Source organism: Ictidomys tridecemlineatus, chromosome 4, assembly GCF_052094955.1.
Source record: "Ictidomys tridecemlineatus isolate mIctTri1 chromosome 4, mIctTri1.hap1, whole genome shotgun sequence".
NCBI lineage: Eukaryota > Metazoa > Chordata > Mammalia > Rodentia > Sciuridae > Ictidomys > Ictidomys tridecemlineatus.
Window position 1 is genome coordinate 147,512,194 of NC_135480.1, and position 18,499 is coordinate 147,530,692.

The window sequence follows — 18,499 nt, forward strand, 5'->3', positions numbered from 1 at the left end:
ATTAAAAGTAATTTCTTTTTTCGAATGTTCTAAAACATGCCAGTATGGATTAACCTTCAAATTTTCAGGGCATAAAAGATATACAAATAGAGTATATATTTTAATACAGGATAATTCTGTTTACAATTATGACAAAAATACCTTCAATTTTCAGACATTAAAAAGAAAGAAAGAAAGAAAGAAACCTAAGCAAACAAAAGGTATTTTGGGGCAAGTTATTTCTTAGTACAAATAATATATCATACACCAATCAGTTTTCCAGCCAACAGCATTAAAAATTTACCACTATTAATTGTTAAACAATGCATTTACAAGGTGAAAGATCAAAGAAAACCTAAGAACAACAAAAAAACCTCACAAGGATTCCAAATCCTAAAATAAGAAATCTGCAAATTAAAAAATTTCAAATGTTGCTCAGAAATTTTTTATGCATTACTTGTACTCTCATTTTAACAGCTTGACATATATACTTTTATACTTAAAAAGACTCTAACTAATTGTTTAATAATATTTATAGAATGTTACCTCTTTGGGTAGACATGTTTCACACAATAGATTTTAATTAAGAAGAAATCACTTGATAGTTTTAATCGCAATTTATGATTGATTTATAAGTGGATTAATAATCTATTCAATAATTTAGACCAATACAAGGATTAATCTGATCAATGCTCCACTGTGCAATTCTGTCAACTGGGTAAGCCAAAAATTTGACAGATATTTCACTTAGTTGGATTACACATTTCTATGTGTGTTACTGATCAACAAAAATGGATATACAATGTCAAGTTTTTTCCTGTATCTTTTTTTTTCTTAAGAGCAGCTCAATGATTGGGGGAGAGGGGACGTTTGATTAGTACAATACAGAAAACATACAGGAAAAGTATAAAATGGCACTTAATACCAATGCCAGTACTTATCTCATTAGGGCAATAACTAAGGTTATTACTAATTTTTGCGTTATTTGCTTTTCTTTAGAACACAAATCAAAGCCATTAACTTGAACTTGAGGTATATACATAATACATACACAACCTTAAGTAAAATACTTTTTTTTCATAACTAACATGACATTTAAAATATTGGAAACAGTATATGTGCTGATTTGTACTTTGACTTAGTGGAACAAAAAGAGAATAACATTCAGTTGGGGAGGGGTATACTGATAATAAAGCTATTAAAGTTCAAAACATCTTCCTCTCCCTTTGTACTTACCACAGGCTATACATTGTCCTGAGAGGATTCATTGAGAAAAATGTCAATCACAGCTTTAATAAAGTACTTTGGAAGGAACTAATGAGAAAGCAAATTGGAAGATGAGACTTCATCTTGTTTTCAAATAAGTGGTCTTAATTTTTCTTCTTATAGAAAAAAATTGAAATCAGTTTATTATAAATATATCTAAACCATTAATTTTTGCAGCTTTCAGGTGAAGTCCAGCACTTTGTTTATACAAAGTCTATGAGAAGAGGTCAGTAGAGATCATCTAATCTTAAGTCATGACATCATCCATTCAAGTCCTTGGCATAATCCCTCTCCAGTAAGAGCACAGCATGCCTGGATATGCCACTGATGATCTTTAATAGAAGTTAGCTTCAAAAACTGGGAGATTTCTGCTACACTCATGCATTCTTTAACGTCTTGTTTATTAGCAAAAATCAGTAATCCAGCTTTTCTTAGGTCCTCATGTGCTAACATTTTGTAGAGTTCTTCTCTAGTTACAGAAATCCTCTCTCTGTCTGTACTGTCCACAACTACTATTACAAACTCCGTGTTAGTATAATAAGTATTCCAGGAAGAACGAAGAGACTCTTGGCCACCAATATCCCACATTAGGAAACGTGTATTATTAATCACTATCTCTTCTACATTACTTCCTATTGTAGGGGATGTATGTACAACTTCATTCACAGAAAATTGGTAAAGGATGGTAGTTTTTCCTGCATTATCCAATCCAACAATGATAACTTTGTGCTCCTGGTGATTGAACAGTCTCCATATCCTGGTGAAGAGAATTCCCATTCTCGGGGAAGCGGACCCCCTCCAGCCACCCGGGCTGCCTGGCCTCCCTTGGCTCAGGCTAAAGGGTAGAGAGATGCACCGAAGCCTCCGCCTCTGCTGCCGCTGCCATTCCGGCACTGGCCACCGGCCCGCTTCCAGGGAACGGGGGGGGGGGGGGGGGGGGGGGGGGGAGGCCAAAACCCAGGCCGCCCTGCCGCCGCTGCCGCCGCGGATCGCCTAGCTCGCGGACATCGCCGCCGCGTTGTCTGCGACGAGCCTAGCGGGCCACCGTCCTCGCCTCATGGGTTTTGAGACTATAATTCCCTCACTACTCTCCCCTCCCATGTAGAATCAGCACCTTCATCTGGACTCTTAGGTTAATATTGAATAGTTCATTTGGTTTGCTTTTACTCTGAGTGCCACCAGCTCTAAACATTAAAAAGATTACTGAAAGAGAATGATAGTTTCTTTCACAGTGTGTATACCTATAAAAACGAGCAGAGATCCCAGTTTGTTTGTTCTATGAGCCCTGCAGTTTCTTCATGCCTATTGCATGTAATGCTAAAGGAGACTACAAGGTAGGTGTAGGTCTCCATTTCATCAGTGAGGAAAGCAAAGCTCAGAGAAGCCCAGTGATTTGCAAAATTAGAGACTTAACTTGGATAGAGCAGTTGTAGGCCAGCATTTTCTCTTCACCAAACTTTACCACCTACCTTGTTGCTAACCCTTGCCTGTTTTTTGAACTCTTTCTATCTGCCCAAAGTTTAATTAAACTTTTTTTCCTTTCAAATACTTTATAGGTTGATGTTCTTAAGGCAACAGCTCTCCCTCTGTTGAAACAGTTTGGGATTGATGGTGAATCGTTTGAACTAAAGGTAAGAATATATTGAACTGTTGGCTGTATGTATGTTATCAATTCCTTGGAAGAGCTCTGTGACTCAGTGTGTATGTGTGTCACAATTGAAGTTATCATCTTTAAGATGTCCCAAGGGCTCATGAACCAAACACTATAAACTTTGAACTGAAAGGGACTTGCTAGTAATGATAGTAGTGTCCAACAGTCATGTTGTACATTATGGTAGGTGCTGTAGTAAACATTCTACATGTATTAACTCCTGTATTCCTCACACAGCCCTCTCCATAGCAGTTAGGAGAGCAGTAAGGATTCTGTTCCTATTGCCAGTCTAATCTCGATATAGTTTGTGTTCAGGAACCCCCAATGTGAGTGTCCCTCAGATTTTTCAGTATTTCTAAAACATAGTATAAGTGATTTAAGAATCTGTTTCCTATTTAAAGGAATTTGTGTTAGTCAGCTAACCAAAATACTCTACAAGAACAACTTAGAGGAGGAAAAGTTTATTTTAGCTCACGATTCAGAGGTTTAGCCAATGGTTGGCCAAGTCCATTACTCTGGGCACAGTGAGGCAGAACATCATGTTGGAAGGGCACAATGCAGGGAAGCTGCCCCATTCATGGAAGCCAGGGAGCAGACAGAGGAAAGTGGGGAAGGGACCACAGGGAAGATGAACATTTCCAGGACATGGCCCCAGTGATCCATCACTTCAGCCACTCCCCACCTGCCTATAGTTACCACCCACTCAGGCCCTTTAAACGAGAAGGGACTGATTAGCCTACAGTGCTCATAATCTAATCATTTTACTTGTTAATATTCTTGCAGTATCTTTTTGGAGATACTGTATATCCAAACTTTAAGAGTTATATCAATCTAATGTGGTAATACTGGATATCTTAAGCTGTTTAGCACATTTATTTTTTAAAATTGATCTTTTTAAACAGGGACAATGATTTCTTTTGGGCTTGATAGATCAGGTATTTGCATAGGAGAGAAAGGGATTCTTTTTTTTTTTTAATATTAATTTTTTAGTATTTGGCCGATACAACATCTTTGTTTGTGTGTGGTGCTGAGGATCAAACCCGGGCGGCACACATACCAGGCGAGCGTGCTACCACTTGAGCCACATCCCCAGCCCGAGAAAGGGATTCTTGATAGCTAAGAAATGGGATCAGCTGATGAATTGGGAAGAAAAAAATAGGTCACATTGATGAAATGACTTACCTAGGGCTGTAGATAGATGAAGCAAAGCCCACTTTGACTTTGACTTGGACATGCTGCCAACAGTACATACCCTCTTGCAGGTAACACAAGGTGTTGTTGGTTTTGAAGGGATTGACACTGAATATGAAAGGACCATCTGCCTTGAGGAAGGGCTTACTGGAAAAATGAAACCTCTCTGGATTAGGTGTCAGAGTAATTCACTGCTTTGCTGCATCCTTGCTTCATCACTCTTCATCATTTTGTGCAGATTGTGCGTCGAGGAATGCCCCCTGGGGGAGGAGGTGAAGTGATTTTCTCATGTCCTGTAAAGAAGGCCCTGAAGCCTATCCAGCTCACAGATCCAGGAAAAATTAAACGTATCAGAGGAATGGCGTATCCTTTTGCTTTGAGCTTAGATTCCTTATTTTTTTTTATTGCTTTACTAAGATAAGAATTACTAATAGCTTTACTTCTTCCAAGGATTATTTACATTTTAGGCAACAGCCTAGGGAAAGATTTTAGTTAAATCATACTTGTTAGTTGAGATACGATGTTTTATTATCTGCCTCACCATGCTAGATTGATTTGTTCAGTTTTTTTCAGTTAATGTTTAAGCATATGACCCTGGGGTATGAGGTCTTCTCCTGAGGGTTTGGTTTGAGAGTCACAGAGGAACTGCAGTCCCTTCCCTCCCTCAGAGGAGCTCATCATCTGGTAAAGGAAACAAACGATACAACCTTATAGTTCTAATATAACTTGCAAAATGGTATATAGGAGGGTATGCAGTGGGCTTGGGGAATTGAGAGTAGGGATTCTCCACTTTTGTCTAGAGGATTTGGAGGGCTGGAATAATAAATAGTATCTACTATTTATGTGTTTACTGTGTGTATTTTGACAATCGTTTTATATACCTTATTTTTTTTTTTTTTAAAGAGAGAGTGAGAGGAGAGAGGAGAGAGAGAGAGAGAGAGAATTTCCAACATTTATTTTTTAGTTCTCGGCGGGCACAACATCTTTGTTGGTATGTGGTGCTGAGGATCGAACCTGGGCCACACGCATGCCAGGCGAGCGCGCTACCGCTTGAGCCACATCCCCAGCCCCCTATATACCTTATTTTTAAACTCAGAAGAAGAACTGAGTTTACTCACATCTTGTTTTACAGATGGGGAAACTGAGGCTTCAGAAGCTTAAGGAATTTGTTAATACCATCACAAGGCCAATAATAGCAGAGCTGGAATTTAAACTCTGGAGCCCAGGCTTTTATCCTCTTTATCCCACAGAAAGGAGAGGCCATTCGAATAGAGCCCTGAAGGACTGAGGCTTGTGAAATGTAAATAGAAAGGGGGAGTGCTTCAGACAGAGCAGTGCACCTCTGTAGAGGGGAGTAACAAGCAAGGCAGTGTGGCTGTGGTGTGGCTGGCAGTCAGGTGAGTCAGTGGCATTTGATGGGGAAGATGATGGGGAAGACGGGACTTCAAGACAGGTAGGAGTCAGTAAATAGCTGAAGGGCATGTTGAGGAGTTGACCTTTATTCGAAAATCAGTAACTTTCATCTGGGGAATGAATTTGTATATCAAGAGAACACCTTTGGTGATAATGTAAGAACTTTGGCTCACTGTGGACATTTTTGAAAATCAGATTTTAAAAATACCACCTAATGTCAACACTTAGAGGCAAAGGTAATGGGATTATTGTCGGGCCTAAAAGAGAGGCAGTGAGGGTAGTGGCCAGAGGACAGGTAAGACGTGCTATTGAGAGGCTATAGAGGCTGTGTGGGTATGACAGCGGGATGACCTGGTCAGTGATAGAGGAATAGGGAGTTATTGAGGATGATTTTGATGTTTCTCACTGAGACACCCAAGTAGATATGTGTGTTCTGATAGTAGCTACAAAATTTGGGGTGGAGTTGGGTGAAGGTGGGATTGAGTTTGGTTTTATACATGTTGAGTTTGTGGGTCCTTCAAGAGAACTACAGGGTGGTAAGTATAAAAGGAAATTAGAAATGTAGCTCTCTAACTTGGGCAAGGAGGGGGCTAGAAAGAGTGATTTGGAGTCAGTTACCAGGTAGAACGAGAAGAGAGGAGAGTGGAACCCTGAGAGGCCACCAAAACTGGAAAGTAAAAGCAAAGTAAAGAGGAGAGTACAGCCTTTGGGAAGTCCAGGTCAGCATTGCAAAGGCCCCCAAAGAGACCGTGTTAGGGTGGGGAAAGAGCTGAGGTCTTTGGGAAGAGCTATTTCCAGAGAGTGGTGCGTGCACCAAATGGTGATGTGTTGGAACTTCTCTTTTCGGAAACTTATTTACTTCATGGTACTGGAGATTGAACCCAAGAGCACTCTACCTCAGAGCTACATCCCCAGTCCTTTTTAAAAAATTTTATTGTGAGACTGGGTTTTGCTTTGTTACCCAAGCTGGCTTCAAACTTACAATTCTTTGGCCTCAGTATGTGATTTCAGGCGTGTGCTACCATGCTCTCTTCAGAATCTTAACAGGTAAGAGAAGAGGAAAAAAGATGAGGTGGTAATTTGATGAGGAGAGAGTGTAGAATGCCCTCCCTTTTAAGAAAATGTTGGTAATTATTTGAGTGTTTTGTAGATTGGATAAAGTGGATGTAAGTAGGAAAGAGGGCGATTGAAGAATTAACGTAACAAGGTGTGAGTAAAAGGCCAGGGGCTGGAGTAAGACAGGTCTGGGTTCTATGTTTTGTTGTTTGCTGATGATAGCACTTTGGCTTCAAGCCCTGGTTGACTCATATATCAGTGGGTCTATTGTGCCTACTGCGTGGGTTTGCAGTGAGGTTAAATGAGGCAGGAGATACACAGTAAGAGGTACAGGTAAGTTACTGGTAGATGGTGGCTGCTGTTATTTTTACTCTTATTTGAGGGATTCAAGTCTATAGGCATATAGTAAGGATGGCTGAAGATAGAACTGTGTGGAGGTGAGTAGAAGGAGATGGGGTGAATTTTTAGTTTTTATTGAGATAGGATGGTATCGAAGATAAGAGGAGCAGCATGGTAGGACAAGGAGAGTGACAAAGTTGGTAAAGGTGTGCTATTCCAGTTATGTAGTAACTGAAGATAATAAAAAGGTTTGGGGAACAGCAATAAGGGCTCAGCTTAAGTTGAAATTTTGTCATGGTGGCATCCTAGAGGGAAGAGTAGAGAATGCAGGAAGGCTAGTTTCACCCAGGGGATGAATACACTTAACCAGGGGGGTGAGCAGTGCAGGACGACAGGTGGAAAGAGGTAGAGTGGACAGTTACGTCATTGAAACAATTGCCAGTATGCGACTTACTCGGTAAGGTAGCAGGACTCACTGTCCTGGAGAAGGCAGGAAGTCAAGGGATTGGAGATCTTAATAGATTTGAAGATCAGGTGTAACAGAAGTAGATATGTATGCTGTGTGGAGGGGTAGGAATTATGTTTAGGGAATTCTGTTTTGATGTTTTAGTTATTAAAAGAGTTGAGATTCTAGGAGCAGTCAAGAGAGCTAGGTGTTGGAGGCAGAGGAGGTGGATGTGTTGGACAGTGACTTTCCTGGAAGTAGAGGAAGAAGGTAGGCCAGGATGCCTGCTTCCCAGGGCAAGGTGTGTGCTTAATGTTTTGCATTTCTCGGGAATTTTTACTGAGAAACAGGGATGGTCTTACTTGGAGGAAAAGAGGTATGGTGTGGATTAACTTTTCAGAGGCCTTGATTAACCTGAATAAAAAGTGGTGAAGTACATGGTATAGGGTGGGCTGCATAGCCACAAGATGGAGAGAGTAATTGTTACCTAAAAGATCAAACTTGTGGTGCTGCCTGAAGTTCTTTGTAAGAATCATCAAGAGCAGAGGAATAGCCAAGGATGGGGGCTCATACTTCCAGTTACCTGGGAAGCTGAGATAGGAGATGATGAGTTCAAGGTCAGATTGGGCAACTTATCAAGATCGTTATCTCAAAATAAAATAAAAAGGGCTGCTGGTATAGTTCAGTGGTAGGGCACTAGTCTACATATCCAAGGCCCTCGGTTTGTTCACTCCCCAGTGCCACAAATGGGAAAAAAGGAAAAATAAAAAAGAACAGAGGAATATATAACAGAATTTCACTGGTTTATTGTCTGTTTTTGCTTGGCTGTCCTGGGAACCACCTAAGGGCCAAACCTTATATGTGTGAGAACACGGGCAAATTGAGGAGAAATGGTTCCTGTCCTGGAAGCCCCCAACTTGATTGATAGTTAAATTGGTTGAGTGATTTCCTAAGATTGTTCAATTTTGATATTCTTGGATTCTGAGGAGCTGGAAAAAAAAGGCTACAGAGAAGGTTATAAAGAAATGAAATACAGTGTGACTAGGTGTGTGTTTTTTTGTTTTTGGGTCCCAGGGATTGAACTCAGAAGCATTTAACCACTGAGCCACATCTCTAGCCCTATTTTGTATTTTATTTAGAGACAGGGTCTCACTGAATTGCTTAGTGCCTCACTTTTGCTGATCCTCCTGCCTCTGCTTCCCAAGCTGCTGGGATAACAGGCGTGTGTCACTGTGCCTGGCTAGGTATGCATGTTTTTTAAAACCAAAAATTCCTTTTCTACTGATCCATGTCAATCACTTATACAGGGATCTTATTAATAAACACAATGTATTCTGCCATATAAAGGACTCCAAAAAGTCAAATCTTATTTACGGCCCTTGAATTGTTTTGCATTTTTCATTGTTGTCCAAAGTGCTGTAGTTAAATGGCCTTGTACATGAAATGCTATACACTTTCAGGAATATTTTGAGTTTTGTTGCTTTTCCTTTTTTGAGATGTGTTTCTTTAATGTTGTATTGTGGCAGTGAACTCTGCTTGGAATCCAGTCTGTGGTCCATAACTGTGATTTCCGGCAGTGCGCTCTGTTTGTTTTGATATGGTCTTGTCATAATCCCTTAGGTTTCATGGAGGCATCATACTGGGGTGCCCCTGTGCTCTCTGTTGTGAGTATTCAAAGCCTGGCGAGTGTTCCTTTGGTGGTGGTAGTGGGATGTGGGAAGCCTCGAGGGTTTACAGAGAACATAAAAGCCGGAAGAGTTGCTGGTGCCCTGGCGCCCCCGCTGGATGCAAATTTGTTTTTCCCTGGCTTTTTTCTGTTAGCGTTCCTTGAACCTTCCCTGTTTAGAATCAGGAAAACACTTGCAAGGTCTCATGTTTGTCTCTGTCTTAAGGGAGATAAAGAATACCTAAACCATCCCCAGTGTATCTCTGACTAGCAGAGGCTTTCTCTCAACTCCCCAGGAAAGTCAACACAGCACCCTTTCTCAGATTACTGTCTACTGTCTATGGATCAAACATTCCAGCCACTGGTCTCCAGAACTGCCCATTTAACAAACACCTCAAAGGAATGTAGGTTTGAATTATCATCTTCTTTGCCAGTTTTGGAGCCTGGGAAAAAAGAACTGCTTTTGGAAAAAGCTTTAAATTTGTGGTTTGTTTACTTGTAGGGCTGGTTGGCTGTAGGACTGAGCTCGCTGGTGGTTTTCCTCACAGGAGGGCTGAGTTGGGAGAGATGTGGTTGGGAGAACTGTGGTTTTAACTGAGTTCCTTCCCAATGCATCTTTTTTTCTCTTGCATTCTGCAGAATGATGACCAACCAGCCAGGGCCTGGGAGGATGCTGGTTTGATTCCTGCCAATACTGTGAATAGACAGTAGTTACCTTTTATTGAATGCCACCCACTGTGGTTCTCCCTCTGCCTGATGTGAGGCAAGAAAGAAAGGAACACTGTTTTAATTTTATCATGTTGTCCCAGAGCTCATGATTTGGTACATAAAAATTAAATGAAGTAGCTTATAGATGAATTGGGAATGAATTGGAATTTGTGGAGTAATCTTTTTTCCTTTCCTTGAGAAAGTGTTCATCTCTTTTCACTTAAAAAACACACCCTTCTTATCCTCCTGGTTTCCATGTTTTTGGAGGGGTAAGAGGAAGATTTTTTTGGAAGTCAGATCTGTTTAATATTGAGCAAGTGTCTTAGTTCTGTTTCTTAAGGTGAGCCCTAGAACTAGGCATCATGGCCCTTGCCACAGGGTTGCTGTGAGCATAAAATAAGGTGATATGGGGCTGGGGCTGTAGCTCAGCGGCAGAGCGCTTGCCTAGCACGTGTGAGGCACTGGGTTTGATCCTCAGCACCACATAAAAATAAACAAATAAAATAAAGGCATGCTGTCCATCTACAACTAAAAAAAAAAAAATTATAAAAAAAAGGTGATACGACGCCAAAGACGTTGGGAGCCATGAGTGCTGTAGATTATGTATTAGGATACATCATCAGTCCTGGGGAGGGTAGGTAGGTTTAAGCCTTCAGGGTGGCACCCACTCAGTCCAAAGGGTATGAGACTTGGGACAATTTGTCTAAACTGTCTGCGGTTAGAAGTATGTTCTGGACAGGAGCGGGGGTGATGTAACTGGACTGTGTGTGTATTGAAAAATCCTTCTTTGCTCTTTCCTCATTTCAGGTTTGTCCTTTTTGTCTAGTCAAATATTTATTGGGTATTTCTGGGTACAAAAGTAGTGTATTGGAGAGTTGTAAGGGATACAGAATCAAAGTTCCTGCCTTATGGAATATGTGGTCTTTCTGAAGAACAAGAGCAAGATGTGTGCATGTGAAAGGAGGTACATGGTGAGTTCAGGGGAAAAACACAGGTGGGTGCTGACTGGAGGATTATAGGAGAGAGAGGGAGAGAAGGAGAGAGGACTCTGGACTGAAAAATGGTAGAAGGCAGTTCACACTGAAGAATTTTGACAGTTTGAATGTGTGTGTGGGGGGTGTAGGGAGTGATAGTGCAAAGCTGGGGATGAACATACTGAGCAGATTGAAAAGTCTTACAAAGGACCCTGAAGAGTTAGGAGTCACTGGGAGACTCACTAGCCTAAGGGAGATTGCTCTGTTAGTAAAATGTTCAGGATGAATCAGATGTTGGAGGTGGGGGATGTAAACGCCAGGTCGGGTTCTTTGTATAGCATTTTGTTTTTACAGTTCAAATGAAAATTAAATGTGTTATTGACAGTAATTCTTGAACAGCTAGGCTGAAATGGCACCTTGCTTTTTGTGTTGGACTTGCCATGTGGTTCATATCAGGGTGGGAAAGTGACATTATTTTTCAATTTCTTTAGTCCTACATATATAGTCAGCTTTTGACCACATATTGCACCTGAAAGTGCTTAATACTTTTAATTTGACATGTGGGGTTGGGAAGAACCAGTCTCTGTAATAAAGTCTGATTTTAGCTAACAGTTTCCACATCCTCAAGCACCAGCCTTTTACTTGCTTTAGTAATATCTTCCTCCTTTCTTTTCGGGGTGCCTCCTTTGGGAAGTGCTAGGAATCAGTATTTTTGACCATAACATAGCAGATGCAGGAGGCTGTATCATACATAAATGGAATAATTAGTTCTTAAATAAGAGAAACAATAGGATCTGTAAGTTTGAAAAAAACAGTACTAATCTGGCTCTTTGATTAAACATTTTTTGCTTTCCCTGTCAGCATATAGGAGGTGGGTTGGGATTGGCCCCGGTGTGCCTCAGTGTGGTGTCTGTCCTGACCTGAGTTTCTTAAGAGAAAGACTTCTTGCTTACAGAAGTGGGAATGGATAGAGAATAGAAAAGTGTTCTCAGGTGTTGAGCTTGAAGAGAACCTGGCCCATGACTTGCAGAGAGGCAATTGTCTTCACTCCTAGAGTTGAGCCATTTCTAGATAGAGGGGTGTGAATAGAAAATAGGGTGAGGGCAGGGATGGAAGAGCTCATGTTTTATATTTTCCAGTCTCTGAATTTATGTTTTTATTTAAAAATATATATATTTATTTATTTTATATAAGTTGATAGATATTTTTTAATCTTTTATTGATTTATTTTTTTCAAATACACAACAGCAGTGGAATGCATTGCAATTCTTATTACACATATAGAGCACAATTTTTCATATCTCTGTATATAAAGTTTGTTCATGCCAATTTATGCTTTATACATGTACTTCTTTTGCATTATAATTCTTAATACACATATATACCACAATTTTTCATATCTCTGTAAATAAAGTATGTTGACACCCAATTCGGGTCTTCACACAAGTACTTTGGATAATGATGTCCATCACATTCCTCCATCCTTGCTAATCCCCTCCCCCCTCCTTTTCCCTCCCACCCCTCTTCCCTATTTAGAATTCATCTATTCCTCCCATGTTCCCCCTCCCTACCCCACTATGAGTCAGCCTCCTTATATCAGAGAAAACATTCAGCATTTGTTTTTTTGGAATTGGCTAACTTCACTTAGCATTATCTTCTCCAGTGTCATCCCCCATTTACCTGCAAATGCCATGATTTTGTTCTTTTTTAATGCTGAGTAAAGTTCTATTGTATATATATGCCACATTTTTTTAATCCATTTATCCACTGAAGGACATCTAAATTGGCTCCACACTTTAGCTATTGTGAATTGTGCTGCTATAAACATTGATGTGGCTGTGTCCCTATAGTATGGTGTTTTTATAGTATGATAGACCTTTATTTTACTTATTTTTTTTTAAAGAGAGAAAAATAATTTTTCAATATTTATTTATTTTTAGTTCTCAGCAGACACAACATCTTTATTTTATTTTTATGTGGTGCTGAGAATCGAACCCAGCACCCTGCACATGCCAAGCGAGCACACTACTGCTTGAGCCACATACCACATAAAAATAAGTAATTTTGGTACTGAGTATTGAACACAGTGCTTCATGCATGCAAGGCAAACGCTTTACCACTGAGCTACAGCCCCAGCCCTGAATTTATGTTTTTTAATTTTGACCAATTAAGCCTTTTATAATTATAATGAAAAAAATTGAGTTATGGTACTATAAAGTTAAACAATGAAACACAGTTGGAAAACTCTGTTACAACTGTATGTTATTACAGTTCCAAAACACTTTGTCTGCTTTAGAACTGACTTTCTTCTATCCTGGAGCCCAAGGAACATGACACCCTTAACTCCAGATTGCAGGTACTCTGTACGTGTATCACCTCAGATGGCAAACCGGATCGTGGATTCTGCAAGGGGCATCCTCAACAAATTCATACCTGATATCTATATTTACACAGATCACATGAAAGGAGTCAACTCTGGGAAGTAAGTTGGAATCTACTTTTGTAGCTACCTTTCGTAGCTACATGTCTCTTCTGGGTAAAGTTAAAACTGCTAGCTCTGAGGTTGGGTAGCAGGGGAAGAATTATTTCAGAATTAATTTCCTTCCAACTTATTGCTGCTATCACCAATAGGCACTTCTGAGTCACTGTCACTTGGAAAACATCCCAGTGGCCAGGACTAGGAGCTTAGGGTCTAGTTCTTAACCGTTGGGGATTAAACCTATCTATTAATAAAAAGTGACTTAAGCTTTAATTCCATCTACACTCTAGCCCAACAAAAATTTAAAATGAACAGATTCTTACACCCTGAACAAATTACAGTACAGGGGGAAAAATTCTCTGTCATTTACCTGCAAGTCAGCTTCTTTCTCCATTTGTAATAACAACACACCTAGATCCAGAGAAAGTTGTTATTGCAGATTTGAATTGAGTTTACTTAAAGCCTTTGGTAAAAAATTAAAAAAACTAAATATAAACTGAAATTTTAAAAAATAGAAAAAAAATTGAAAATTAAAATGAAAATAGAGAAAAAAAATGATCTGCGTAATGCCTGTTTTGGGTTTTGTTTGTATATTTAGAAACTGGGAAGGTAGGGAAGCAATTGAATCCATTTTTGTTTATTGCCTACAAGAAATTCAAGGAATAGTACAGTGAATACCTGCATAGCTTCGTATTGCTTATAGTTAGCAAGGAGTGTTTTGCCACATTTACTTTATTTCTTTGTGGGTTTTGTTTTTCTGTTTTGCTGAATCATTTTAGTGTGAGCGATGGTGTCATTACATTTTGAATCTGAAGTTTTTAGGTTGGGTCTCCTAAAAATAGTGTGAAGTTGGTTATTGTGGGTCAAAGTTAACTTTTTCTTAAGTGGTACCATAGTTGATCCTTTTCACAGTTTTTCCACCCAAGGTCTATTTTAACTTAGCAAAAAGAAAAGAGGAACAGTGGGGAAAGGGGTTAAGTGTGAGTGAAGATCTTTGACCTTGGTGAAGGTGATTTCAGAAATATGATGTTGGCTCATAGTTCAAAGCAACAAAGGTGGTGGTGTCAGAGGTCAGAGTTGGGAAAGGATTTCTGTGCAAAGCTGGGGGTTAGGAAAGTCAACGATGTCTTCAAAACTTTGATTTATTACTCAAGTATCAATAGTATTTTCTTTACTTACACATTGAAGGTAGTTGCTACAGAAACAGTGCCTGCCTGCTATTGCTGTCCCTTCCCCACTCCCATCTTGGCTATAAGTCTGGAATTATGTTGTCAAGATGTTTTCTGGAGAAGGATTGCAGAGGGCTAGGGAAGGATTGGTAGCTGCAGAAGCTGTCCAAGTGGCCTGATCCTGATAGTCCTTTTTTTTTTTTTTTTTAATCTGGTTGATAGCTTTAGCAGTAAGTGGGCAGGAATGAAGCAGAGCAGGCCTGAAGTCCATGCTGACTGCTACCAGCTATAGTGGAGTTTTTAATAATGCCTCTGACTCACCTGACCCTAGTGCATGATCAAGTTTCATGCTTACTAACAGTGAGTAGAAAGAAGCCTTACTACATATGAATCAAGATGTGGACATGATATAGATCCATGGGTCATTGTGGCAAAATGACATAAAACCAATGTATGAGTTAAGTTTGTGTTTGATTTTCTAAATTTCCAGTTAGAGATAACAAATGCTGATCTTTTTTCTCTGGTTTTAAAATCAATGAAGTCATGGATGTGTATTTTTCTCTTCTAATTCAGTGAAATATCCACAAGTTGGCTTGTTCAAATATAGGAGTGAGTTTATTTAACATCACCTACCATTAGAGATGAGTGAGAATTTATTCTGTGGCTATGGTCCAGGACCTAGAGGGCTGGCAATTTTTGGTGGTCTGTGTCAGTGCTATGATTAGCATGCGTATCAGTTCACTGTGACCCATTTTCACTCTCAGAGTAAATACTTTGTTTCTTAGCCCTTTCCCATTTGGAGGCTCTCCTTTTCATCTATACCAATGCAGATAATCAGGTCACCTGATGGCTTGCTGCGTTGTCAACCTAACTTAAATTAGGCCCAATAATGTACCCACCCCAAATTGAGGGGAAAATAAGAGTAATATACATAAAGCTTAATGTATATTCTTAATATATTCTTTATTTTCTCTAAAAGTTGCCTAATATACTATGTGAGCTGAGTGAAGTGGTGTATACCTGTAATCCTAGCACTTGGGAAGCTGAAGCAAGAAGGATCGCAAGTTCAAAGCGACTTACAACTTAGCAAGGCCCTAACCAAATTAACGAGACCCTGTCTCAAAATAAAAAATGAAAAGGGCTGGGGATGTGGCTCAGTGGTTAACCTAGGGTTCAATTCCCAGTATCAACAAAGAAAACAACTAAGAGGAACAGTACTGATTTAACCACCTTAAAAAATTCACATGGAAAGGAAAATTTGAAAATGCAGGTCAGTGGGTTAAAGCAGCAGTATCAGCCTGTCTTCTGGGTCTCCCTTCCTCTCTTTTCTGTTTTTTTGTTTTGTTTTGTTTTGTTTTTTTGCATGCTTCTTCACGCTGTCAAGTGACTCAAAGGCAACTTGGGGTCGTGCTAGAATTTTTAGGCATTTCTGATGGTGGGTAATGTTGGCTTGTTAAACATGAGTCAGAGTGCCCTGAGCCTTTGCTTAAGTGGGTAAGTTATTGTGCCCCTTTCTCTTAGCAGATGTTACTAAATATTGACTGATTAGATGATTGAATTAATTGAAATTATTTGTTTCTTTTTTTTCCCCCTATGGAACTGGGGATTGAACTCAAGACCTCACACACCCTAGGCAAACACTGAGCTACATCCCTAGTTCTTTTTTAAATTTTATTTTGAGGTAAATTATTCAGGCTGGATTTGATCTTGTGATCCTCCTGCCCCAATCTCCTGAATACCCAGGATTACAGGGATGCACCACCACTCCTGGTGACAATTTAATTTTCAAATAACTGGTCAGTATAGTTCTTCTACATCGTGATCTCATGTATACTTAAAACCTTATTAATGTCATAAATAGTTTTTCTCAAAAATAATTTTGGCTAGTTTTCTGTTGGACAAACAGAAGGTACTTCATGAGCAATGTTGAGTTGTGTTAAAGAAAGCAGGTCATTTGTTGTGATTGCAAGTCATATGTGACTGCTGTTGGGAGAACTATATCTTTCTTGATAACACTTTTACTTAAAAGGCAAAGTAGATTTGAGGTACCAAATCTTAAAATTTTGAGAAAAGGTTTTTTTTTTATTGTTTATAGAATGTTGTTTTCATTGGCTTTGTGTGTGTGTGTGTATGTGTGTGTGTGTGTGTTTAACCTGGTTGCTACTCTTGTGTTTACCACAGTACCCCCAGTTCCTGGCCTGTGGGTGCTTTCCCTCAGATGCTTGTTGGATACATGAGTGAAAGAGTCTGCTGTGGTCCAGAACAAGCAGGGTGTTATGTTAGAGTTTGGCTGTTGGGTGGTAGAAACATTATGAGAGAGAACATAGTGCAAGCTCTTTGGTTATATTAATTGAATTCTGAGTTTAGTGCTATCCTATGAGGACAAAAATGTAAAGGTATGTCTTATTTAGGCCCGGTCTGGTTTGTGTCATGATTTTCATTTTGGGAAAAACGCCTGATGTTTCTCAAGGAAAGTTTTGATCAGTGGTCTCCAGGGCCTATATGCCTCCTGGGCTGCTGGTGATAGGTTGGAGTGAGTGCTGTGGTGGAGAACTTCTGTGTGCTTTTGGGTCTGTAAGATGGGCATTTGGAACTCATTTCAGTCACTGTATAGATATGTGGACTTGGTTCAGACTGCTTAATCTCAATATTTTTATTATTTGTAAAATTAAAATAATAATAGCTCATATGCAGTGTTTGTAGTATCACAAATATTATTTGCAAAGCCCCTAGCTCCATAACTGGCGGAAAGTAGGTACTCAATACTTGATAGCCCTTGAGGTTATCAGGTACTGTTGATTGTTACAAACTCTCACAGTAAGAGCTTTTGCAGCCAAGGAGGGGAGGGAGTGGAGGGCTAAGAGGTAAAGCAATGCAAACTTACACCTCTGCTAGTTCTGCTTTGTGTGACCTCACTATGTCATCTGTTATTTCCAGTGTAAGCCACAGGCACTCTAATGCTTCATGCAAACAGAAGGAAGCCTTAGGACAGACACAGTGCCATCCAAAAGATGTTTCTGTTCTCTATTTGCTGGCCCATGTACCTTTACCAACTAAGTGTCTGTGTCTTTGAATCCCTAGGTCTCCAGGTTTTGGGTTGTCACTGGTTGCTGAGACCACCAATGGCACCTTCCTCAGTGCTGAACTGGCCTCCAACCCACAGGGCCAGGGAGCAGCTGTGCTTCCAGAGGACCTTGGCAAGAACTGTGCCAGGCTTCTGCTCGAAGAAATCTACAGGGTATGTCCTCAGCCTCTGTGGGTGCTAGGAGATGAGTAATAAGGGAAAAGCAGTTTGGTGTCACCCATTCTTGATGTTCTCCAAGGGCTTAAGCCAAGGAGTTAATCTGTACCTATTTATCAAACAGTTTAGCATTAACTACAGCAAAGAAGTTTTAATGGGGGCAGAGAAAGAACTGGAATAGGCAAAAGAGTGAAGGTTAAAAAAATAAAGCAGGTAAGGTGAGACTAGTGACTAGTATACTGCCCTGACTAGACAGATTCTATCATCTCCCTTAGTTGTTGCCATGTGGGAATGGGGACTCCTTGCATTCAGGATTTTCAAGAAAAAGTGGAAATCTGGCTTTGCATGTGACCATTGATTCAGTATAAATTAATGCCAGCAGGTTGGATTTTACAATCTATTCTAGAGCATAGATGAATGTCTAGGGAAAGCAGGCCAGTGTCATACCATGGTGGGCTTTGGAAAGCGCGAGAACCTGGGGCAAAGAAAAGACAATACAATGTTGAGGACAGACTTCAGCTGATTATCACTTTGCTTCTGCACCTCTGCTGATGGGACACAGCTCAGATCAACCTGCCTTAGTGACCATCTTTCTACGTTAATCCATGCATGCAATATGCACATAAGCATGCATATACTTTTATTGATTCCCCAAAATAGCTGAGGCGACCTGAAGTAAGGGAAGAAATTGTGAGGGAAGAGAAGATGATGGCAGTAGGAATAAGAAGCAGCTGTCTGAAAGTACATTCTCCAAAATGCCATGTACTAGGTTAGAAGAGTGTCATAAACCTAGTACCAGAATTTTGATCAGTTGTACTCTCTTTTGCCTTGGTTCTGCCTCAAAGACAAAACCCTTCCCAACATGTGCAGAGTATAGGCCAGGTTCTGAGGGATGGTAGGCTCCACATTTTTGGGCTAGACA

The 18,499-nt window shown here is 40.0% G+C and overlaps 1 protein-coding gene and 1 pseudogene across 8 annotated transcripts in view; one reads left to right on the forward strand and one right to left on the reverse strand.

Moving 5' to 3' along the window:
- Nucleotides 1-18,499, forward strand: part of Rcl1 (RNA terminal phosphate cyclase like 1) — a 70,464-nt gene that overhangs the window by 38,123 nt on the left and 13,842 nt on the right. For 4 of the 8 annotated variants that reach the window (XM_078047604.1, XM_005324060.4, XM_040285726.2 and 1 more), the window contains 4 exons: nucleotides 2,802-2,876; nucleotides 4,326-4,450; nucleotides 13,045-13,170; nucleotides 17,418-17,574. In XM_078047604.1, coding sequence (XP_077903730.1) covers nucleotides 2,802-2,876; nucleotides 4,326-4,450; nucleotides 13,045-13,170; nucleotides 17,418-17,574 — 483 coding nt within the window. Of the gene's footprint in view, nucleotides 1-2,209; nucleotides 2,378-2,427; nucleotides 2,580-2,801; nucleotides 2,877-4,325; nucleotides 4,451-10,543; nucleotides 10,686-12,984; nucleotides 13,171-17,417; nucleotides 17,575-18,499 lie in introns of those variants that run through there. The other 4 variants (XM_040285727.2, XM_078047605.1, XM_078047606.1 and 1 more) reach the window with 4 other exon arrangements.
- Nucleotides 202-2,059, reverse strand: LOC144377276 (ADP-ribosylation factor-like protein 5A pseudogene; annotated as a pseudogene).